The sequence below is a fragment of the Chenopodium quinoa genome, unplaced genomic scaffold (genome assembly GCF_001683475.1).
Source record: "Chenopodium quinoa cultivar QQ74 unplaced genomic scaffold, ASM168347v1, whole genome shotgun sequence".
Lineage (NCBI taxonomy): Eukaryota > Viridiplantae > Streptophyta > Magnoliopsida > Caryophyllales > Amaranthaceae > Chenopodium > Chenopodium quinoa.
This window is the reverse complement of record NW_018743977.1, coordinates 2,603,525-2,629,242: the sequence shown is the minus strand read 5'-3', so window position 1 is coordinate 2,629,242 and position 25,718 is coordinate 2,603,525. Positions and strand designations below refer to the sequence as shown.

Sequence of the window (25,718 nt, the reverse complement as noted above, 5' to 3'; positions counted from 1 at the left end):
ATGTGTAGAGAATAGAGTTCTTTATATAATTACTCGTTTAATATTATCTGATCACTTAATTGACTACTAGAAATCTAAGCACACACAATGTGTATAAAGTACTATACAAAGTATTTTTAAAATGCAAAAGTTAATTAAAGGGTGATATTATTTTTTTAATAAAAAGAATAAAGTATTTATTTTTATTTTGTAAAATCATTTTAGGAGAAAGGCTCGATCAAGGTCATACTTTTGCATTAAAAACAGGTAAAAAGACGGTGAAGAGAGGCAAGAGTAGGTGAAGCAGAGTTGGTGAACAAGTGTGAATATCTCAAAACAATTTGACTCCAATGAGACTATATTGGTCAAACAATGTTACTCAACTACTAACGGATATATATGGTAGTAAAGCTCTTAGATTGGGAAGCAAGATTAACTGATGAGAACTTGACATAGATTATTGATAAATCTACAACTCCCCTAATCTCTATTTACCATCATGTCTCGTCTAGATCTTAAGGCACTCTCTTACTTATTTGGTGGTAAGGGTACTTAATTAGGGTGGAAATTAATGGGCTTGTGAGCATGTAGCAACACTAGATACATATGATTTTAAAAGGATACTCTTGCCCAAAAACCACGAGCAAGGTGTTTGGGGCTTATGACGGTTGAGCAAGCCAAAGGCGGATACAAGTGAGACCAAATCATCAAATTTTGTGTCGTCTTAGACTTTAGAATGCTATAATGCATGCGACGACACAATATGGGTGTAGGTTTGACAAGTTAAACATCAAAGTAAGAAAATGTTGATATATGGAGAGTAGTGCTCTAATCTATTAGCCTTATTGGCTACTAGACATTCCAAACCATTATACCTTGAAAAGAAATTCCAAAAGACACCCAACTTGCATTCAAAAATATGCCTAGTTGGGATTGTGAGAGGTAACACAATGCTTAGCTTTTTGTAATCAGTAATATTTCTTTACCAAAGCAATCAATATTATACTTAGTAATGTATTAAGGATGAAATTATTAAAATCATACATGCCTATATAATTGTGCATGACTTGACTATATCTCATACAAATACTTCGTCGAATTAGTCAACCCAGCAAGTAGGTACAAATAAAAAGTGAGGCTCAAACTGGGCTTCAAAGTCACAAAATGAGTTCTCCATCATCTTCGCCGAGCTTGATTGGTTTAAAAAGTCCCTTTATGACTCAACTTGTTGAGATGGGCAACAGGGAGTCTTGAATCTTGGTACAGCTCTCCCACCGGAGCAGGATGGAACTCTTCAAAGTTCATAGCAAAACTAATACATGCACATTCGATCATCAGAAGCTAAGAATTTGACAATTATGGTCTGCATAATAGTTTGATGGACTTCAGCAACACCACAAAAGTAAATATATCTGCACAAAAAGACAGACTGTAATGTTTTGGAAAATAATTAGAACAACCTTATCATTAAATGTTAATATTTAAATTATTTATGTCAAAAGTATAGAATTAAATTACTAGATTTTATAACACAGATTTAATTCCAACTGATGATTTCAAGTACTTAACATTTATGGGAAGATCAAATTATCATTTACCAAGCAGAAAGACTGCAAGAGAGATATACAACAGTACCATTAGTGAGAATAGAAATGAATACCTGCTCAATCATTTACTTCTTACAGTGTATGGAACATTATTAAGCCAGATTTTGGGGACATGTCGTATCAGATAGTAATCTTTTCCGCTTGGTATAGCAAATCTTTGTAATAGGTGCGGGCAATTCATAATGCAGAGTTCTTGCAGAGATCTAAGACGTTGAAATCCCTTGGGCACGGCCAAGAGATTTTGACAGTCTTTGATTCTCAATTTCTGAAGAGAGGAAAAATGTTGTAACCAATTTGGAAGCTCCACCAAACCAACACAATTATCTATATAGAGATTTTGAAGGGAGGCCGTAGCAGACTGAATACAATTTGGCAGACTTGCTAACTTCGGTATTCCTGTTATGCTTAATGTCCGAAGGCTTTGAAGGCCTTGCAAGCCAACTCCTTCCTCCAAATCTAGCTCTGTACAATTATCTAGTTCTAACGTCTGAAGACCATTGAACTTCATGCTGTTTGAAAGACTTGTCAATTTCGGACAGTCCTCAATGATCAAGGTCTGCAGCGAAGTGAGGCCTGTTACAAAAATGTTGTTGTTCCATAAGGATTCTAATCTCTTACACGAACTAAACCAAATGTAACGAAGACAACTCAATTGATTCAATTTGGTGCTAGTTAAACTCTTCTGGCATGTTGTCACTGTAAAACTTCTTAAATTCTGTAGCCGGTGAATATCCCTTGGAAGCTCTTTTAATAGCTCACATCCATCTAGATAAAACGCTTCTAGATTTAACAAGTCACCTATTTCTTCTGGAAGAGATTGAATGATAGAATTCCCTGACAAGTCGAGATATCTCAAATGTTTCAAGTTCCCGATCAAGCTTGGCAGTTCTTCAAACGAACTACCTTCAAGTTCCAGGATGCGTAAACAACTAAAAGTGGACAGAATTTTTTGAACAAATGATTGGCTTATATAATTTATTTTAAAACCAAGTCGGAATGTTCGTGCACTCTTGGCCTTCAGAAGCTCTTTAGGAAATTTAACATCCTCTAAACTATTAGAACTCTCATATCCCCAAACTATATGCCTAGTAAATTCTGAAACCATGACTTCATCTTGAGTTACGACTGCTAGTTCTTCCCCCATAACGTTCAGAGCAAGATCATGCAAGAGATCATGCATTTTACACCCTTCAAGCCATCCATTTGACCGAAAACTCGGCTCTTGTAGAAGAGACATTGATGCTAGTTTCTTAAGATACTCGTTCCCCAAAACTTCAATATCTTTGTTTCCATTGCTTTGTGGCAATAGACCAAGTGCACTCCACATATATGGTATATACCCCGCAGAAAGATGCAAATCCTTCACATATAATGACATGTAAGCAAAACATGGTTTCAAGTGAGACGGAAGTGAGTCATAGCTTAATTTTAAGAGTTGCATCACCTTATCATATTGATGATTCAACTCGGTAAAGCTATCCATATTACTAATTCGTTGCCATTCTTGCTTGTCCCTATTTAACCTCAACAAACTCCCCAAAGTCTTCACAACAAGAGGGATGCCACAACATTTCTCGACTATAGACCTCCCAATCTCGTAAAGGCTGTCATACTTTGCTTCGTCACCTTCGATGAATGCTAATTGCTTAAATATGGACCAACAAACAGGAAATGGAAGCTTGTCCAAGTTATAAGGTTCCATAGTTCGAGTAACTGAGGCAACTTCAGCCATTCTTGTAGTGATCAAAATTACACTACCAGCTTTGCCAATTTTAAGTATGTTCATAAGGTCATTCCACAAGTCTATGTTATCTACCCAAACATCATCCAACACAAGAAAGTATCTTTTCCCGTTCAATAAATTATGGAGCTTTTTCAACAACGTATTTGAATTAAGGTTCCCTATATTATCATCACTACCATCTTTTACAATGTCCTCTATAATCTTACAAACATCAAACTTGTTCGATACACATGCCCACAGTTTAGGATCAAAGTGTTCAATATCATGTTTCACTAACCTAGCTAATGCTGTTTTTCCGATCCCACCCATTCCGACTATAGGAAGCACTGAGAGTTTACTAACATTATTGACACCGTTCAATATGTTAATAATATCTTGCTTAGCCTCATTTCTTCCCTTAATAGCGGGCTCATACACAAACGCACATCCGCCTAAAGGTTCTTTAATCTCATCCTTAGAGGTTTTAACTGGACACTTGGTTAACTCAAAATCATTTTTCTTAGCCACTATATTTTCTAGCTTTTTGCGGAGGTTGTTTATTTTGTGACTCAAACCAAAGGTTGAAATGACAGGATTTGAAAAGGAAAGATAGTACCTGAACTGACGTCCAAGTTGGCCTTGATTAACACGACGTTGCATAACATCAAAGGCCACTTCATCCAAGAGGTCATCAATATCATAAACAATGCTCTTAAGATCTCTTAGCCAGATTTTGTTAGCCTTATTAGCTAATTGCTCCTCCTCTGCAACTTCAAGAACAGCACAAATGGCCTCCAATTTGTCGGCTATGGTCTTGAGATCTTTCTTAACTGACTTTGCACCTTTGATCTCTTCAGTAATGTAGGTATAGACAAGATCACCTGGGGAAGAACCGATCTTTCCTAGAATGAGTTTCGCAACAGTCAAGATGATTGCTTCGGCCATTTTAGTGTCAAATAATCGAAGAAGAGAGATATCAGGGAAGAAGACTAAATTAAAAGTGATGAACTGAATTTAGGTTGCCATGCTATGGTGAAGTTATCAGTTCATATGCAAAGTCAACATTTAATCATTCCATTAGTTTATTGATGCATTTCTGGCTGTCACAATATATATAGAAATACTTGCATTTGTATTAATTATGCAACTCTTTGAACAAGTCTATGGTAACACCACCTATTTCCTGATTGTGTATCACTAATACATGTGATCCTTATCAACTACATGACAGCGATCACCAAATGAATAATTAAAAAATTAATATTATTCCAATCCTATTAATTCACATAAACAAATCTATGGAATATGAGAGGGGGAAACTATTATCTTACAACAAGGTACAACCAGAGCCCAATGCTTTGAACCATGGGAGCCATAGAGCATAACATCAATTTTAATAAAGGTTCATCACAGCCATTTCACCTCCAACAATAAGAATTTTTCGGAAACACTTCTAATATTATTTCTCTCCTACTCCGTATTTCACTATCAATTATCTCTCGTCTTACACCCACAATTTTTCTTGGTGTTCACCAAAAGTTACAATTTAGTAAATTAGGTACTCCAGCGGTCACCGGAGGTAAACTTTATCTATCATTAATGTACATAGATCACAAAAATGCAGGAAAATAAAGATTGACATAAAAGAAGTAATTAATTTATATCCTAGCTCAACAATTAACTGCCTAACAATTGATCCAAATTCACAGTAGTTAGGGGTCTAAAAAGCTTCGAACGCATAAATAACTCATCAACTATCCTAATCTGCATTAAAAATCAACAACTATAATCAAAATTATGGCAGCTAATCATCAAATTGAACCGGAAAAAAAAAAGAAAAAAAAGAAATACTTGAGAGTGTTGTTGTTCATGAGATGAATTAAGGTTTGATAGGCGAGCTTGAGCTCAAAATCAGAGTATCGATCAACCATTTCAATAGCTGTAAGAAAGCGAGGACCAATTCTTGGTTCAGTTGAATTAGTTGAAGAAGCTGTTGAAGAAGATGGGAGCAATAAGAAAGCTGTGTTGGTGATGCCTAGGGGTATCTCGACTCGGCTCGACTCGACTCGTTAACGTATCGAGTCGAGTTTTGACTAAGTGGAGTTTTGATCTAGTCGATTTTGAGTAGCTTGTTAATTGATTCGGTCCTAATAGAACCCCCTATTTAGTGTAACATGTATTTCTTCTTTTAAATTTGTATTATAAGAAATATACATGTTGATGATATGAGTACATAAATATTATTTATTTATAAATTATTATTGTAAATTAAATTTTGAATCAATTTTTTTTTTTTATTAAATATAATAATGTACAAAGGAATTCGAGTTTCTCACGAGTTTTCGAGTCGAGTATTGGATTGTTCGACTCAACTCATTAACATTTTGAGTCAATCTCGAGCTCGAGTAGCCCACATGTTGTCTCGTCTCATAAATACTCCTAGTGATGCCATTAGTAGATGTTTTTCTTAAATTCAAATTTCAATACCTTCATTTAATTATGACATACTTCATATACTTTGTATTTAATTTCCTTTTTTTTTAGTATAAGATAATTTCCTTCAAAAAAAAAAACGTACAAGATAATTAGGAGAGCTAACCTGGTTTACGCCTTGTCCTGTTCACCTTATTTTCACTTATTTTACGAAAAATAAGATCAAATATAGGTTAATAAATTCAAATAAGTTAAAAAAAATAAGTTCAGGTAAGTTGTGATAAGGGTTAATGAGGGCTACTCAAATTCAATTTATAACTAAAATAAGTTCTAATAAGGGCTAATAAGTTCAGATAAGATCAGATAAGTTCAAATAAGTAAAAATCAGGTGAGTAAAATGCACCCTTAGTACCTTGTTAACTTGTTTGTAACTTTCCAAAGTTCAGTATCTCATCTATTTCCTCCGTTTTTTAAAATGCAATACTTTTATTTTCACGCTCTGTTAGGCAATTTTTGAAGATGAGATAGATAGAAAGAAAGAAAATTAATAGGAACCCATGTGGGTAGGAGAGAGTCAGAGAGATAGAGAGAAAAAAAAATGTCAAAAATGAAAAGTGTGGTAAGTAATTAACAAATAATAATTTTTAAAATAAGAAAATGTTGCAACTAAAAAGAAACGACGGAAGTACAAGTTCTTGTAAATTTCAGTTTTTTTATTTTTTTTAAAAAAAAGCCTCCACGGCAACTAACTTTCATTAAAAGACTTATCTGAAGCCAAAAATGATGCAATACAAGAAGGAAAGTCAGACAACCACACTCTCCTACCAGCAACTCACGGCACATAGTGCGCAAGTTCGTGAGCTACCTTATTTCCTTCTCTACTAACATAACTCCAAGTAATAAACTCAAAGAAACTACAAACATGATAAACATCACCAAGAACTAAGAAGAAGTCATTTCCTCCTCTCTCTTGCGATTGAATTGCATTCACCACACCAAGACAATCACTCTCAACAACTAGCCTTCGATAACCAAATTCTGTAGCCACTTGTAGTCCAAAAAGAATTGCTTTTGCTTCACTGACATTCGGTGACCAGCAGTCATCCACCTTCCAAGTAGCAGCAAGCTGAGCCTCACCATCAGCCCCCCTAATAACAACCCTAGCAGAAGAACCTCTCCCCTCGTCTGTACTCCCGTCTACATTCAGCTTATAGCACCCTGCAGCAGGAGCTTTCCACCTCTTATGTCTGGTTCCCTGCACACCCCACCTCCACACCCTCCACCGCTAACTCACTCATGAGCTTTGTCACATACTCTAGGGACTTCTTAGGGTCACATTTCTCTCCTTGAAAGATCCATTTATTTCTGGCCAGCCAAATAACCCAACAAACTGTCATAAACAGACCAAGCTCAGCTCTTGGAAACCTTTCAAAACATGCCCAGGCCATCTCATTAAAATCACGAAAGAACCCACTGATCTCATTCCCCATAGCACACTCGTCCCAAATAAGCTTGGCTATCACACATCTATCCCCTAAGACAATGTAGCTCTTTCTCGTCTTCCGCCCCACAAATCCCACACACTGCATCAGCCCCCACACTCCTTTTTTTCAGTCCTTGAACTGTAGGTAAAACACCATTACAGGCCCTAGCCTCCAGAAAAAAATCTTTACCCTTGGTAAAGTATTAACACTCCAGATCTTACCCCAGAAATTTGATCTTTCCGAAGACGATGCTACATTCTCATTAGCACATTCCCCAAATATAGCACGAAAAGCTGAGCGGAAATAAAATTCCCCATTCTTTTCTAAGTCCCAGCACCAAGAGTCTTCCAGCAATCGAATACTAAGAGGGATGCTTGGAATTCTTTCCCTCTCAAAAGGTAAGAAGAGCTCTTTGATTAGAGAGTAGTTCCAAGTTGCAGTGGGAAGGTGAATCAAATCGCATACCATTAAGTCATCCCTGGCATTACCACGAGGAGAAATGACTTTTCTGGTATCCATGGGCTGCTCCAAACTGAAGTTTTAAGACCATCCCCGATCCTCACTCTCAACCCCCTTTGCAATACCCATTTGACACCCCAAATTCCTCGCCACGTATAACTTGGATTATTCCCCAACTCTGATGACATATAATCCCCATCCACATACTATCGAACTTTTCAACATTTTTGCTATCAAAGCTATCCGGTACCATCATTAGTCTCCATGCCTGTTTACCCAACAAAGCCGCATTAAAGTATTCAAAATCAAACCCAGACCACCAACAGCTTTTGGCTCACAGAGCTTCTTCCATGCCAACTAGTGAATTTTCCGTTCCCCTTTCTTTTGACCCCACTAGAAATTCGACACCAAAGAACGCACTTCATCACAAAAATGAAGAAGGGAATTTAAACACACTCATCGCATAGGTCGGAATAGATTAGGCCGCTGCCTTAATCAAGGTTTCCCGACCGGCTTTAGATAAAAAAAAAAAACCCCCTTCCATCCCTGCAATCGCTTCCATAATTTCTCCCTAACGCCCCTCGTAATCACTCTCTTAGATCTCCCTACCACCGTTAGAAGCCCCAAAAACTTATCATGAATGTCCACCCTTTTCCCCCCTAAAAACTCTGGCTAACTCTACTCTTCTTGACTCCGGATTTCCTTTACTAAAGGACACCGTAGTTTTTATCCAAATTCACCATCTGACCCGACGCACTCTCATAGATCTGGATCACCTTTCGAATATTACCAACCTCTTCCAAGGATGCTTTCGAAAAAATGATAGTCATCTGCAAATAGTAAATGAGATATAGAAGGAGCCGTAGCAGCCACTCTCACTCCATGAAGCCCACCTCTCTCGGTCTCTCCACTTCCTTATTTAACAAACCCGACAATGCCTCCGCACACAAAATAAACAAATAGGGGGATAATGGATCACTTTGACGTAAACCCCTAGCCGGAGTAAACTCCCCCGAAGGTGCTCCATTTATCAAAATAGAGAACGACACTGAAGAAACACAATGCATAACCCTGTCAATCCAGCACTCTGCAAAACCAAAATTTTCCATTACAGCTCTAAAAAACGTCCACTCCACCCTATCACATGCTTTTGCCATGTCCAGCTTCAGAACTAACGACCCCGTCTCACTGCTAGAATTTTTCATATAGTGAAAAACCTCAAAAGCTGCTAAAATGTTATCTGTAATCAACCTTCCGGGAGTAAAAGCACTCTGATTAAGAGAAGTAATTTCAGACAAAAACGATTTCAATCTATTAGCTAGAACTTTAGAGACGAGCTTATAGACCACATTGCACAAACTTATAGGGCGGAACTCTGACATTTTATCTGGGCCTTCTTCTTCGGAATAAGAACAATAAAAGTTTCATTAATTTCCTTCGGAATCATCTCACCCTGTAAAACTCCAATTACCACAGTAGTCACGGCAGGCCCCACAATATGCCAATAAGTCTTAAAAATAGGGAGCACATAACCCATCAGAACCCGGGGCTTTCAAGAGATGCATTTGTTTCAGAGCTTGAAGAACTTCGCCATCAGAGTACTCGGCACACAAAATCTCATCCATTGAGGTCGTCACTCTGTTTTCTCTGCCAACTAGAGCATCATCAAAATTTTCGGGCAGAGAAGACGTAAATAAACTCTTAAAGTAATCCACAGCCACCTTATTCACTCCCTCCAAATCTTCGTGTATTACCCCATCATCCGTTACAGCGTTACTAGAGCTGATATAAAGTTTTTTTTTTTTTTTTTTTTTGCCAAGAACCTTAAATTTTTGGTTTTGACATTTACAGAGCTTACAATTGCTACAACAATCACTGTGATTGGAATCTGGATATAAATTTTTATACGTAGTTGATGGTGGTTTTTGTCAAAATTAAAAAAATATGAGTAAAGCGTCTTCCAAAAATATTAAATAGGTCGAGGTGTTTGTTTCTAACAAAATATTGATTATTTAAGGTGGTTTTTAATTTAAATGTCTTATTTTGATAAATTTTATAAAATATGATGATAAAAATAACACATAACTATTTAAGTCATGTTCAATAAGTTCTAAAAAAGAGTGTCGCACTTCAATAAAATATGATAAGCACTCTATAAGGTTAATGAACTATTACTCCTAAAATCGTATGATTTTTGAAAGGAACCTCATTAGATTATATAAGTGGACTTTCATTTTTATGACAGGCATGACCTAGGCTCGTATTTAACATATACATTTATATGAGGCTTTTAAGTTTAGGTGCAATGAATTGATTACACTTTTACCATTAGTTATCGATTGTGATCTTGCTCTTAAAGGGAGGTTCGTATATGCCATCCCTTGGGGGATCGATTTATATAAAATTAAAATAGAAATAAATAATTATAATCAAGAACAACATTTACTTCTTTATAGCTTGTTTTAGTCACATAAATACTTTCATTAGTAAGTGAAACTTAACATCTCTTACATTTTCGCAATTTACATCTCAACAAGCACATACTTTTCGATCTCACACTTTATTATTTCTCCCAAACCACCCCCAAAAAAGCAGGAAAATTGAAAACCGCACACATTACATACTCAATTATAACTTCAATTTTTTTAGTTAAATCACTCATAAAACTTTGAATAAATAATTAAATAGTTCAAGCATAAACTTGAGGGTTGGCAATGAGATGCTCTTCAACAGCCTTAAACATCTTCTGAATTCCTTCTTTGGCCTTCTCAATATCCTCATCCTTCATCACATTGTCTCCCTTCATGTGGTAGTGTGCCACCATCTTGCACCGAGTTCCGGCTTCAGATACATCATACTTATCTTCGTACACAGCGTACTCCACTGTATCAGGGAACACATCTCCTTCAATGCAAGTGTACTTTAGGTAGAAGTTGCCGGAATCAATCTCGTCCACTCTATTTTTCACATATTTGAATGGAGCCTCTGGACAAATGATCAACGTAATATTAATATTATTAATGATCAAAGTTGTACATTTAAAAAAGTAAAAGTCAACTTCGTAAAAAAAGTTAAAATTTAATGATTAAAGTTATACATTGAGATAAGTAAAAGTTATTCGCTTTATCCCTTTTTTTTTTATATCTCATTTGACTTTTTATGGTATCCGAGACGCGTGTTAAAATGTATATATCTTCATTTTTATAAGCGCAAAAATAATATAAACTTGATATAAATATAGTATACAATTTGACGAATCCAACAAGATCTTCACATGAGTATGTTATCTCTTGTAGATTAGTGAGAATTTGTAGTCAAAGTTATTTAAAGTTAACCTAAATATTTTATATGGGGCAAAAAAAAAAACAGAGGGAGTACCTTATTTACAAAAAAAAAAAAAAAAAAAAAAAAAAAATCAAAGTTGTACATTGAGAAAAGTAAAAGCAACCTTATAAAAAGAAGTTGAATTATTTACAAAACAATAATAGGTGTATGTTAATGTGTTATATTAGCGGATGTTAGCATGTTATACACACAAGAAGGAGTAACGTTTAATTAATAAACTAACCATCGGGGAAATTGATCTGCTTGATACATCCAACAGTGGTGGAGTCGCCTTCAACAAACACAACGGATTTAGCCAAGTGAGGCAATGCCTTAGGAACAAAGTTATGGTTGTCAAGGGCTAGAGCTTGGAACAGCCGAGACGCAGCGACTGGGCTGGTGATGTCGGCCAATGTGTATGTGAAAACACCCATGATTAAGGAGTGATAAATTTAAGAGAGCTAAGGATAATTATCTAAAAGAATAAAAGGCTTAGTTTAGTAAGAAGATTTGGTAGTGAAGAAGAGAATGAATTCGATATGTAAAGAATGAGAAATAGATTGGGTATTTATAGGGTTAGGGGTGTGGAAAGTCTAACTAAAATAAAGTAAGTTATTGGTAAGGACAAATTAAAGAAGCCGCCTCATTATTTCAAGTTCTTTTTAGTTAACCTTTTGATAGAGTTGAATAAGGCAATATTCATTTCACGTTATTTTTGCTGAACTAATATTATTTTTAACTGAAATGAAATTATTTTTGCTGAACTTAAATTATTTTTGCTGAACTGAAATTATTTAACTGATTTTTTATTATATTTATTCTTTAAAGTTATTGATTTTTACTGAACTGAAATTATTTTTACTAAACTAAACTTATTTTTATTGATCTGAACTTATTTTTGCTGAACATAAATTATTTTTACTGAACTGAAATTATTTTTACCGAAAATAATTTTGTAAAGTAAAGTGAACAGGGTCTAAGTGAGGGGAATAGCATACATACTCCGATTCATCAAGATATAGATAGATTCGTTTTTAGATAGTAAGTTTGCTCATTTTTTACTCCTTGATAGTTTAGGTCACGGTGTTATGAGAAGACGTACCTAAATTCCTCCATGTATCTATATATATATATATATATATATATATATATATATATATATATATATATATATATATTGTATTCGTTTATTATTATATGATTACTTAATCTTCAAAGTATTTGGACAATGCCATGTCACTATCTTAAGGTTTATGCACCACATAAGCTTGCCACTTCATTTAACAAAATAAATTATGCTTTGAGAGAGAATCAAACCCATAACCTCCAAAATACAAAGGTCATACATTTGCCATCTCAACCAACTTTGATTAACATTTTAAATTTCACATAATTAACATTATATATTCCTTTAATATATTATGTAAATTAGGGGTTATATTTTTTATTTATATTTCACAAGATTAGAAAATAAATACATATGAGGTAAAAAAAAAAAAACAATAACACCCAAGACAATGCCCGAACCACACAATAACTATACAAACAGTAGAACATAATTATTAAATTAAAGAAGTACAAACTAGCAACGCTGGGCATCGCCCGAGCCACACACTAGTTAACTATTAAAAGTAGGGAAATATTGAGGATATAATTTGGGAAATTATAGGATATATTTTGTGACCATATTTTATGGCTAGAATATCTTTTGGCTATCTTTTGTTAGTTTCCTAATTCTATCTCATTAGGGTAAACTTGTATTATATATTGGTCATGGCAGCCATCAATGAGATTTAAGCTATTATGTTCATTCAATTTAGCATGGTATCAAGAGCAGGTTAAATCATGGTATCAAAGCCTAGGTTGGGTTGTGTTGTGATCTGGTCTAGTATTATGGACAATTCACATGTGAGGGGGAGTGTTGAGCCCATGAGAAAACTCACATGTGAGTGCCACATGTAAGTGAAAGTGTTGTCCCATATCGAAAGAGTATGAAAGTGTTGGGAAGTGTATCCAACATTGAAGAAACAAGAAAGTTGTGTCCACTTTATAAAGCTAAGGGGCTACTCCCCTTATTGTCATGTGGTTTTGAGGTAGAACCTCATTGGACTTGTATAGTGGGCACTTGTGATGGGTGTGGCCTAGACCCGTTTATCATGGTACAAAAAGGAAAAAAAAAAACACAAAACATTTTTTTCGGTGAACCATGGTGGATGGCAGCAATCCACCGCCACCAGATTATGAGTGCAATAGTAGTGCTACATCTTCCAACAATCAGATTATGAGTTCGAGTGGCCAATTATTTCCAAGTGAACAATGGCATACAATTACAAATTTGGTGGGTAATACCAAAATTTTCGAAAATTGTTCGAATGATAAGTTTGATGATACCGCTTGGATTATTGATACAGGAGCCACGCATCATGTTACAGGAGAAAAATCTTGGCATTTTGATACAAAGAGCTTTGAATGTCCTGTAGGGTTACCGAACGGTGAAATAGTGTTGATTTCTCTTATTGGTTCAGTTTGTTTGTCGGACAAAATCACTCTAACTGGGGTGCTCTACGTCCCTAATTTGAGTTGTAATTTACTTTTTGTTTCACAGCTTAATGATGAGCTTAATTGTATTGTCCAATTTAACTCATATATGTGTGCTATACAGGATCAAACAAAGGAGTTGATTGGAACCGGAGCTCGGAGGGACGGATTGTACTATTTTAGCAAATCGGATTCCGTGCATCATGTAGGTGTTATTGACGCAAGGTCTAATTTGGAGCTATGGCATCGTCGTATGGGTCATCCTTCCGAGAAAGTAGTTAAGTTGCTTCCTACTGTTAATTGTAAAGATAGTCTTGATAAAGGGTGTGAAATTTGTATGCGTGCGAAACATCCTAGAGATAGATTTCCTTTGAGTGATAATAAAGCGTCTAGAATATTTGAGAAAGTTTATTGTGATATGGGGTCCATATTGTTATGTTTCGTCGTGCGGAGCTCGTTAATTTTTGACAATTGTTGATAATTATCCTAGAGTAGTGTGGATATATTTGTTGATTGATAAAACTGAGGTGTTTCGTATGTTTTTGTCGTTTGTTGCTATGGTAGACAGACAATTTTCCCAGTCAACTAAAGTTGTGCAAAGTGACAATGGTACCGAGTTTAATTATTTGCTTGGTTTTTTTGCTGCAACTGGGATTATATTTCAAACCTCTTGTGTGGGTACACCGCAACAAAACAGGAGGGTAAAGAGAAAACATAAACACATTTTGGAAGTAGGGAGAGCCTTCAGATTTCAAGCCAAATTGCCCATTTATTTTTGGGGTGAGTGTGTTCTTGCTGCCGCTCACTTAATTAATCGAACTCCTACTCCTTTACTTCAAAACAAAACTCCATTCGAAATTCTTTTTAATAAACCACCTCATTTTGATTCTATTCGCACGTTTGGGTGTCTTTGTTTCGCTCACAATCAGAAAACGAATGGTGATAAATTTGCTAGTTGAAGTCGAAAGTGTGTGTTTGTGGGTTATCCATATGGGAAGAAAGGGTGGAGATTGTATGATTTGGAGTCTAAGGTATTCTTTGTTTCTCGTGATGTTAAATTCATTGAAGATGTGTTTCCGTTTAGTTGTCCGGAAGATGTAAATATTAAGTCTCAGGTTTATGAGCCTAATTGTGATGTGCATGATGATTTTATTGAATATGAGTTGTGGGATGAAAGTGGTGTATTTTTTGAGGGCAATAGTGGGGGTACAGACGAGGAGGTGGCTGTTACTTCCCCACGCACTGACCCAACGAGCTTTGGCATAGGAGAGCAACAACCAGCCCCGGTTTCTGTCCAGGGCGCTGGAAATCCCTCGGGCGTTGGGTCTGCTACATCCCAGCCTCGCAGCCCTGCTGATATGGGTACAGCCGAGGACAGCAGACCAATCAGCCCAGCTCCCTCTGGCCCGCAACAGCTCACGGACGATGCGTCTCCCACTTCTGCCGAAGTTCTGTAGCAGCACACAGTAACTACCAAAGACAGCAGCTCGGTACAGCAGCAGTCCACAGCCCACTCTCCCATGGGTCATGGCCACTGTGACAAGTTTCCATCCATCAAGCTTCGGGATTATGTGACTCATTCTATATTTGCTAAAAATCCGTCTCCTTCCACTCCGTCTTCCAATTTTCCTTCAGGTACGCCTTATCCTTTAGCGCACTATATAAATTGTGACATTTTTTCTGTGAATTATCACAAGTTTCTTGTAGCAGTTGTTCAGGGAAAGGATCCAAGATCCTTTAAAGAAGCCATGAAATCTGAAGGTTGGCAACGTTCTATGAAAGAGGAAATAAGGGCATTAGAAGACAATGGGACTTGGACATTAGAGCATCTTCCTCCAGGCAAGAAGGCTCTAGGCAGTCAATGGGTGTACAAGACAAAAAATTTTTGTCTAATGGTGATATTGAACGTCTCAAGTCTCGGTTAGTTGTCTTTGGTAATCATCAGCAAGAAGGTATCGATTATGGTGAGACTTTTGCTTCGGTTGCAAAAATGATTACTATGCGCGCTTTTCTTGCTATAGCCACTTCTAAAAATTGGGAGCTTCAATAGATGGATGTTCATAATGCCTTTCTACATGGTGATCTGGATGAGGAGGTATACATGAAACTACCTCCCGGTTTTGAGAGCTCGGATCAGAGTTTGGTGCGTTGTTTGAGAAAGTCTTTGTATGGGTTGAAACAAGCTCCTAAGTGTTGGTTTGCAAAACTGACTACGGCTCTGAAAGGGTACGGTCATCTATAATCTTACTCTGATTATTCTCTTTTCACATACACTAATGGCAATGTTCAAATTAATGCCTTAGTCTATGTCGATAATCTTATTATTTCTGGGAATGATTCCGCTGCATTGACTGTATTCAAGGCTTACCTTTGTGATTGTTTCAAGATGAAGGATCTTGGTCTTTTGAAGTATTTTTTAGGCATCGAGGTTTCTCATAGTAAATCTGGTTTGTTTTTGTGTTAACGAAAATACACCTTAGATATTATTTCATAAGTAGGGTTATTAGGGGCAAAGCCAAGTGGTTTTCCGATTGAGAAAAATCACAAGCTTAGCCTTGCTAGTGGTGAGTTACTTATGAATCTTGTGTCTTATCGCAGACTAGTAGGGTGGTTAATTTATCTCTCGGTTACTAGACCAAGTTTGGCGTATTCAGTTCATATTTTCTCGCAATATATGCAAGAGCCTCGTAGTGAGCACTGGGAGGCAGCTCTAAGGGTGGTTCGATATTTAAAGGGCACCCCAGGCCACGTTATTTTGTTGAGTGCAGATAGTGACCTGACTTTGCAGGGTTGGTGTGATTCAGATTGGGCGGCGTGTCTTCTTACTCGTCGTTCGTTGACAGGATGGCTTGTGTTTCTTGGTCCTTCTCCTATTTCTTGGAAGACCAAGAAACAACCTACAATATCAACATCTTCTGCTGAGGCCGAGTATCAATCCATGGCGTCGATCACATGTGAGTTGAAATGGTTAAAAGCCTTACTATTACCCTAAGGCGATCAAGTTGTTCTGTGATAGTCAATCTGCCCTACATATAGCCAGAAATAATCCAGTTTTTCATGAACGTACGAAACACATTGAGATTGACTGTCATATTGTTCGTGATGCTATTAGAGAGGGCTAAATTGCTCCATCCTATGTTTCCACTAAGGCGCAATTGGCGGATGTTTTTACTAAGGCACTTGGGAAGAATCAGTTTGATTACTTTCTTTCCAAGTTGGGCATTTTTATCCCCATGCTCCAACTTGAGGGGGGGTATTGAGGATATATTTTGGGAAATTATAGGATATATTTTGTGACCATATTTTATGGCTAGAATATCTTTCGTTAGTTTCCTAATTCTATCTCATTAGGGTAAACTTGTATTATATATTGGTCATGGCAGCCATCAATGAGATTTAAGCTATTATGTTCATTCAATTTAGCAGGAAAGCACACAATAAATGTGTGAGGTTGTAAAATAAAATAATAAATAAATTAAATGCAACAAGTTGAATCATAAGAAATATTGAAAACACTAGACTTAAAACTATAATGAGTTAAGATTATTAATCACAATCAAAACTACTTTTAAACTATAAGGATAAGGATTCTCTATGTTAGTATCACAATGCATAATTTCTTAAGCATTAATATCTTAAATTATACATGATACGAGTATATCAATAACATTTATGTGAAAAGTTGAAGTTTTGAAACTACATACATATTGACAAATTGAACAAAATTTTAATTTTACACCATTTGAATTATAATTATAAGCATATTAGTTGGTCAAATTTAGTTTGTGAATAATAATGCAAAAGTTAAACTTAAAGCTTGACATTAAACAAACAAAGGAAGTATGTAAACGTTAGGAGCAAAAGGCTGAAAGTTGTGCTTTTGCATTAAAAACAGTTAAAAGACGGTGGTGAGGCAAGAGTAGGTGAAGCAGAGTTGGCGAAGCAATGCAAGTGTGAATATCTCAATAGAATTTGACTCCTATGAGACTAAATTGGTCAAATAATTCCATTCAATGGATATAGATATAGCCCTTATCCCCTTACCATGGAAAGCAAGATATGTTGAAAACTTGAGATAGATATATCTTCCCTAGCTCCTTCCATCCATTCGGTCACGAGTTCAAGACTTGATGTATTAGTATCAATAGGTAAAAACGTAAATAAAAAAATTAAAAAATACGTAGTAAATAAATAAAAAAAGAATTAAAGGGTGAGAAAGAGATTCGAACCCACAACGCCTAGCAGCAATGTTCTCCTTTAATTTGATGATGTGTAACAATGATCAACTTAACCAATAGCCATCTTGTGCTTAAATGTAGATTTTCACTAGATATTTTTGCACTCCAGATCTTAATTACGTAGTAATTAAAATTATAGATTCTTGGGCCCAAAGAATTTGAGGCTTTGTGCACTTGAATTGTTTGCACATCCTAGTATTCAACTATTTACATTCAAACGAGAGATTGTGAGTTCAAGTTTTAACGACTCATGGTTTTAGATGTGAAGACAGAAGAGAGCAGTGAAGCTACATCAGTGATGAGGATTTGAAGTCATGTCATCTTTAGAATGGAGTTAGAGCTGGACAAAGGGAGGGTCGTGTCGTATTCATCATTTCGTGTTACTCACAGAATTCATCATGGTGCAACTATTCATCAAAAACTATGTAAGATGTACGATAATTGCATAATTTGACCATCTTGTCAAAATGGGTCATATTCATTAAATTGGTCTTGGGTCGTGTTATGTCAATTTTGTGTTTTTTCTCAGTAATTTTGCATTTGTATCGTGTTGGTTTCGATCGTGTTGTCATTTTATTTCATAGATTTCCAGCTCTAGTGGAAGTAACACGTGGCGAGATAGCAAATTATTTGCCATAATAAGTTTAAGGAGTAAATAATTATTGTAGTTGTAAGTACTTTTATTTTAACTTAAAGTATTAACTGTGCCATATAATAAGCAAACACAAATGTTTACTTGAAAACATTTCTACCGTCCCGGGGAAAGTTGTAATGGTTGATGTGTGTTGTATTTGCCTTATGTTTACTTAACTAATATGAATTTATTTGATTTTATTAGAACGTCGTATTTTAGTTGTGAATTGAATTGGGATATAAAGTCTTATTAACCTTTTCAATTCAGACGATCTTACTAACTAGACCTAAACTTGTCACTATTATTTACTTATTTATTTATTAGCATTTGTGAAATTTTTCTAAAATAAGTGAATATAAAAGATTAACATTTAGCAATCAAGTGTGAATTGTGATCTTGCTATTAAAAACACGAATTGATTGTGGTCTTGCTAATAAAATAAAGGGATATGGAACTTGTTGTAATATAAAGAGGGTCTAGAACAAATAGTCAATAAAATGAACAAGGGGAGAGAAAATAATATATACTCAAAGAAATTTCGGTGTGGCGTGATGATAATCACTGACTTGAAATCGAAATCCGGCGTAATTGCGGTGCACAATTGTATTCGTCGGTATGTTCCCTAAGGTTACATACACCACTCCCATACAAAGGCACTTTTTGGGTGGGAGGTTGGAGACTAGTAAACTTATGCCCAAAGAGAGAATTGTGTTTAGCTTAATGTGTTTTTTTTTGTTGTGTTAATCTGATTTTTCCAATTATGGAAATATATAATGGAAGATGGGATAATCAAGAGTTGAAGAATCCAAAGAGACAAAGCTTTAAATCAGAAATAAAAGATAGTAAACAACCCCTTAAAACATCCCATTAATTATGAGAGTTAAGGGGGAGTTACAAAGGAAGAGGAAGTTAAAGAGTCATTGGTAATCTGACGTGTTTCCGCGTCCGGTCGGGCGAGATTCGCCCAATCGGAAGAAAGTGATACGTAATCTCAACTTTGCTCTCGCGCCCGGCGAGGCAGGCTCCGCCCGGTGACGCGCCCGACATAGTGAACAAACGACGAAAATCAACTTTATTGTCGCGCCCGGTAGGGTAATCACTGCCCGACCGGGCGCCCAAACATATCAAAAAACACTTGTTCTCGCGCCAGGTCGGACAAGCTACGCCCGATTGGGCGAGAGATCAACTACCTTTCCTCTCTTTACTCCAACATATATAACTTAGTTTAACTTTAAAAAAAAAAAACACTTTAACTTCTTGACTTTGATATTGAAACATTTAACTTCTTAACTTGTACAGACTTTAATTTGATTCTTCCAACTTATATTCTCTGACATTATATCAGCATGTTAAATTATCATAACTATTATTGTATTATTTGAACTAATTTTGCCATAACATTGCTTAATGTACCTGTATTAGAACTTATGTTATCTAAATTAAACTTATGCGTAGTATTGAAAAATACCGGTACTTGTAATAAGTTGAAACAAACAACTTAATCATAGAAAATTGTTACTCATATATATTAAATGTATCATCTCTGACAAATTCACAATGCATTTCTTTGCAAGTACATACGTGTTTCACACTGTCACACATTATTATTATTTTCCCAAACCCATCAAAATAACTAGAGGTGTCCACCGTGCGAGTCGTGCGAGCTGGGTTAGGGTTAGGTGGGTCGCGGGTTGGGGTTTCATGACACACGGCACGACACACGTAGGGTAGGGTGGGCCGGGTCGTGGGTTGGGTCGGAGAAGTTGGACACACCAGGGTTAGGTTCGTGGGTTAGACGAGTCGTGGGTGGGTCGAGCTGGGTTTGTGGGTTAGACGGATCGTGGGTGGGTCGAGCTGGGTTTGTGGGTTAGACGGGTCATGGGTGGGTCGAGCTAGGTTCGTGGGTTAGACGGGTCAAGGTGGGTTAGTGAGTTAGGGTGGGTCGAAGGGTGGGTTAGTGGGTTAGGGTCGGGTGGGTTTGTGGGTTAGGTGGGTTAGGGTCGGGTGGGTTAGTGGGTTAGGGTCGGGTGGGTTTGTGGGTTAGGTGGGTTAGGGTCGGGTGGGTTTGTGGGTTAGGGTCGGGTGGGTTCGTGGGTTAGGGTCGGGTGGGTTGTGTGGTGTTTTAATTTTTACAAAATTAACAATTTGATGGCTTGCTCTTAATTAAGATGCCTACGTATCCTTATATTATAAAATAAGGAATCAAAGCCAGCGTAGTTCTTATATTGTACTTCTTTTGAAATTTGGGGGGGGGGGCTTGGACCTATCTTTAGAAAACTAAAATTTAATTTTGCAATTAAATTGTAATTTTCGAAAAATAAGTTGCCTACGTATCCCGAAAGAATCAAAGCCCACGTAGTTCTTAGCGTACCTGATTTAGACTTTTCTAGCCACCCATGTTTGTTGCATCATCATCCCCGGAAGCTGCATCATCCGTTGACGACTCCAATATCATCACAGGATCATCTTCATCGTCTTCGTCTTCCTTTAAACCTTGAGTTCTTCTTTCAGCTTGATCCCAATCTTTCTTACAAACACAAATTTGAATGCTTTCCGGAGTTAAGCGAGATCTTTTTTCATCTAACACTCTTCTACCTGCACTAAAAGCAGACTCGGAAGCAACAGATGAAGCGGGAACTGCAAGTATATCTTTTGCAATTCTCGCCAATATAGGAAAACTTTTTTTATGTTCTTGCCACCATTTTATAATTTGAAAGTTGTTATTGGTCTCATGTTGATATGACAAATAATCATTAATAGCAAGTGTTGAAGAAGATGATGATGAGAATGATGTAGATGCTTTGTGTTTTTTTTCATAACTTTATCAAGAAAACCAAATCTAGAATCGGAAGTGCTAGTAGTAGTTGGTGTTGCCAAATCAAAACCATAAATAGATGCATAATGATCATAAAGGTCTCCCAAAACAGATTTGCATTTGTTAATATATTCACTAACATCATAATCGATACTTAAACTTGTATAATAAAATTCTAAAAGATTTTCCAAACCTTCAGCTTTGACACCGGGGTCAAGAATAGCAGCAATTCCATAAATGATTGGAAATTCACTAAAATAAGTATGCCACTTACGTTTCATGCTATCAAGAACGGGACGAAGTCCATCAATCTTCATATGCTCTTCGATGGTGTGAACAACTTTAACACACTCAATTATGACTAAATGAACGTTAGGCTCATAAATATAAGAGAAAATATGAGTTGCACTATCAAAAGCATTTAAAACATCACGAACAAAAGAAGCATTAGTCCAATGACTTTCGGTTATTAACTCAGTAGGATCAACACGAGTCTCATTGTAAAGTTGGGTCAAAATATCACGATACTTTATAGCATCACTCAACAACTTGAAAGTAGAATTCCAACGGGTAGGGGTATCAATAGACCATTGTCTTTTCTTAAGACCTCTCTCTTTACACATAGCTATGTACTTTCTTCTAACTGACTGAGTAATCCTAATCCATTTTATAACTGTTCTAATTGGGTTTAGCAATGGTTGCAACTCAGCGAGACCCTCTTGAACAGACAAATTCAAAATATGAGCACAACATCTAACATGCAAGAGACTACCACCCAACAACAAATTCAACTCGGAGTCATTTTTCAAATAGTCAATACACTTTGTGTTTGCAGTTGCATTATCAAGAGACAAAGAAAAAACTTTATTATTCAAGTGAAATTCTTTTAAACAATCCAAAATACGAACTTTGATGTTAAAACCGGTATGCCTTTCTTCCATAGCTTGAAAACATAGTATACGTTTTTGAATAAACCAATCATCATCCACCCAATGAGCAGTAATGCAAAGAAAAGGTTCGCCAAAACTAGAAGTCCATGTATCACTTGTAAAACTAACACGACCATCAAAAGTACGAAATAATTCAATCAAACCACTCCTATACTTATAATAAGAAGTTTGTGTATAACGTCTTAGGGTATTTCGGGGGACACGAGTAAATGCAGGTTGTAATGCAACTTTATTAAAATGCTCAACGTTTGCATTTTCACCGTAACTAAAAGGGTATTCATTAGCAATAACTAAAGTACTCATTTCATCAATCATTCTATCTTTATTATAAATGAAAGGTGTACCTCCGCCGGGTTGGTTCATGTATCCACCCAATTGTGTTTGGACGCCACCCCCCGAAGGACGGGGGCCATTTTCGAACAAGTCGTGTTTATTTTGCAAATGCCGACTCAAGGTTCCGGTTCCATCTCCCGTTTTCCAATTATATGACTTGACATTTGCACCTAGCGCCTTGCAAACTAGGCATGTACACGTGAACCTCTTTGGTTGACCAGGTTGCCATCCCGGGGGTGTGACCTCAACTCGTTCAAAATGTTTCCACACCCAAGAAAAATGTGCTCGACCTCTACTTTCACCGCCACCACCTTTCATAAATCAAATTATTAAAATTAATTTTTAAATGCTATTCATGAAAATAAGCTTTTAAATTTTAAATATTTTAATTATACTTATTTAAACGCATTTTTCATGGTAATTAACTAATTGTAAATCATAGAAAATTGGAAACTAAACTAACTTTATAATCATTAATAATAGTTTTTTTAAATATTCATAACAATAAAAATTTAATTAGAAATTACCTTGAGATGAAGGTTGAGATGTTGGTTGCGATGGAGGTGGCATAGTTGAACTTGATGATTGGTGGGACTCGTGGGAGAAATGTTGTGGTGGAGACGTTTGAATATTTTGCCTATCTCCTAAACCATAATCTCCATATTCATTGACAAATTGGTTTAAATTTTCCGTATTAATTTCATACGAAAAATTTGCACCACCACTCCTTTGGCTACCACTTCGACCACCACTTTGACTCCTTCCCATTCCTCCTCTTGAGCTCATTTTTTTTTTGTATGATTACTAATTATAATATGGAGAAGAACTTTTTTTTTTTTAGAATCTTAAGAATACTAATAATAATATTAAGGAGATTTTTTTTAACAAAAATATAACTCTATATAACACTTGAGAATTTGAGAACAATAAGAATTTTTAAGTAAGAGAGAAAGAAAGCTTGAATTTGTGTGGAAATTTGAGTGAAATGGAATTGGTATTTATAGGAAAAATAGAATGGATGATCATACACTTAAAAAACTAGCCGTTAGATACAAAAAACTAGCCGTTAGATACAAAAAACTAGCCGTTTTTTTTTTTAAAATGGATGTTAGGCCATGCGGGCCGTGAGGGTCGTGCGAATTGTGCGGGCTGTGCGGGCCGTGCGGGTTGTGCGGGCCGTGCGGGTTGTGCCGGCCGTGCGGGTTGGGTGGGTCATGCGTGCGGGTTGGGTGGGTCATGCGTGCGGGTTAGGTGGGTTGGCTCGTGCGGGTTGGGTGGGTCATTCGTGCGGGTGGGCCGTGCGGGCTGGGTTGTGCCAGGTGGGTCGGGTTAGGTGGGTTCACGGGCTAGGTGTGTCGAATTAAATGAGTCAAAACGGGTTGTGCGATTTGGGTCGAATCAAACGGGTTAAACTGAGCTGGGTTGAAATGGGTTGTGTCGAAAATTTTGGACCCACGACACAACCCGGATTAAATCCGAGCTGTGCCGGGCTGTGCCGGATTGAAACCGGGTCGGACCCACGTGACCCACCAGCCGTGCGAGTTAGGGTGGGCTGGGTCCAACCCGGCCCACTGGCCACCTCTAAAAATAACTAGGTAAAAAAAACAAATATATATATAAATAAACACACCACACCACACATTACATATCCTCAATTATATCATCCCAACTTCAAAGTCAAATTTGCTCATAAAGCGATCAATTAAATAGTTCAATCAAGCATAAACTTGAGGGTTGGCAATGAGGTGCTCTTCAACAGCCTTAAACACCTTGTGAATTCCTTCTTTGGCCTTTTGAAGATCTTCTTCCTTCATCACACTGTCTCCCTTCATGTGATAGTGTGCTACCATCTTGCACCGGGTTCCGGCTTCAGACACCTCGTACTTGTCTTCATACACAGCGTACTCCACAGTATCAGGAAACGCATCTCCTTCAATGCAAGTGTACTTTAGGTAGAAGTTGTTGGAATCAATCTCGTCCACTCTGTTTTTCACATATTTGAATGGAGCCTCTGCAAAAACATTCAACATATATGATATTATTAATAATCAAAGTTGTGCGCTAATAAGCACAAAAATCAACGGTGTAAAATGAAGGAAAAAAAAAGACATATGTTGTACAAGACCATGGTTCTATATAGCTTAAGAAAGGTGGCCAAGTCGTTTATGCAATTAATTATGCTTTTTACCATGGCCTTAATGACCACGGAAAAGGCCATGGTAAAACACATGCATGATTTGAGCTTAAAAGTTCTAGTTAAATCATTAATATACTTTATTTATTTCTCAGTACATACAACAAGTTTACTTTTAACAGTGGATGATAAAGTCAACTTGTTGCATGTATTACTTATTATATTACTTGGTGTCACGCACACAAAAAATTGAAAAACGTTAAGCTATTAAAAAAAAACTAACCATCGGGGAAATTGATCTGCTTGATGCATCCAACAGTGGTAGAGTCACCTTCAATAAACTCAACAGATTTAGCGAAATGAGGCAAAGTCTTAGGAACAAAGTTATGGTTGTCAAGGGCTAGAGCTTGGAACAACCGGGACGCGGCGACAGGGCTAGTGATGTCAGCCAATGTGTATGTGAAAACACCCATGATTATTGAATTATGTTAAGGAGTAATAAAGTTAAGAGACGATATATTTTTTAGTAGGAAGATGAATTGGATATGCAAAGAATGGATATATCATTTGGTATTTATAATGGTTGAGGGATGTACTATAATAAGAGAAAGAAAACTTGGTAATGACAAAGAAGATGCCACTTTATTTATTTAAGTGTCTTTATCGGGTAGTTCTTGGTGGAGCAGCCCTTGCTGAATAAGTGTCGATCATTTAATTGATTTCCTATGTAAGATAAGTAGCCTTTTGATTTTTTTATTTGAGCAAATGGCTATTGCTTAGATATACAAAAGTGGTACAATTGATTTGCTCTCGATTATATGATAAAGTATGAATTTATAATCTATTACATGTAGAGCTGTCAGTTTCTAACTCGAACCGTTAAACCCGACTATTTCGAATCGATTTGGAAAAGAACTGAACTGTTAAAAAACCCATTTTTTGGAAACCGAAAACCGACACGACCAAATTTTTTCTAACCTGAAACTAAACTGAACCGAATTTGTGCGAAACCGTTACTAACCCGATCCGTTATCAAGCCAAACCGTTACAACTCGAAACTGACAACA

General features: G+C 36.6%; 3 protein-coding genes across 4 annotated transcripts; all 3 read right to left on the bottom strand.

Moving 5' to 3' along the window:
- Positions 1–936: 936 nt before the first annotated feature.
- On the bottom strand, positions 937–5,449 carry LOC110689779 (disease resistance protein RGA2-like). 2 transcript variants are annotated; one of them, XM_021866583.1, is made up of 2 exons: positions 1,640–5,449; positions 937–1,408 (listed from the first exon to the last, which is right to left on the bottom strand). In XM_021866583.1, the coding sequence occupies exon 1, from the start codon at positions 4,252–4,254 to the stop codon at positions 1,648–1,650; it is 2,607 nt and encodes an 868-aa protein (XP_021722275.1). In that variant the 5' UTR covers positions 4,255–5,449; the 3' UTR covers positions 937–1,408; positions 1,640–1,647. The 2 variants fall into 2 exon arrangements, with proteins under 2 accessions (XP_021722275.1, XP_021722274.1); XM_021866582.1 differs by having other exon boundaries at positions 937–1,391.
- A 4,780-nt stretch (positions 5,450–10,229) lies between these two features.
- Positions 10,230–11,758, bottom strand: LOC110689778 (pathogenesis-related protein STH-21-like). Its single transcript, XM_021866581.1, has 2 exons — positions 11,254–11,758; positions 10,230–10,670 (listed from the first exon to the last, which is right to left on the bottom strand). Exons 1-2 carry the CDS (start codon positions 11,441–11,443, stop codon positions 10,375–10,377), a joined length of 486 nt encoding a protein of 161 aa, XP_021722273.1. The 5' UTR covers positions 11,444–11,758; the 3' UTR covers positions 10,230–10,374.
- Positions 11,759–24,113: 12,355 nt separating this feature from the next.
- On the bottom strand, positions 24,114–25,211 carry LOC110689777 (pathogenesis-related protein STH-21-like). Its single transcript, XM_021866580.1, has 2 exons — positions 24,935–25,211; positions 24,114–24,528 (listed from the first exon to the last, which is right to left on the bottom strand). The coding sequence occupies exons 1-2, from the start codon at positions 25,122–25,124 to the stop codon at positions 24,233–24,235; spliced, it is 486 nt and encodes a 161-aa protein (XP_021722272.1). The 5' UTR covers positions 25,125–25,211; the 3' UTR covers positions 24,114–24,232.
- Positions 25,212–25,718: the final 507 nt, after the last annotated feature.

Coding starts and splice junctions, on each gene's coding strand:
- LOC110689779 (XM_021866583.1), bottom strand. CDS start 4,254: ATGGCCGAAGCAATCATCTTGACTGTTGCGAAACTCATTCTAGGAAAG.
- LOC110689778 (XM_021866581.1), bottom strand. CDS start 11,443: ATGGGTGTTTTCACATACACATTGGCCGACATCACCAGCCCAGTCGCT. Junction 10,671..11,253: donor GCAGATCAATTTCCCCGATG/GTTAGTTTATTA, acceptor TCATTTGTCCAG/AGGCTCCATTCAAATATGTG.
- LOC110689777 (XM_021866580.1), bottom strand. CDS start 25,124: ATGGGTGTTTTCACATACACATTGGCTGACATCACTAGCCCTGTCGCC. Junction 24,529..24,934: donor GCAGATCAATTTCCCCGATG/GTTAGTTTTTTT, acceptor ATGTTTTTGCAG/AGGCTCCATTCAAATATGTG.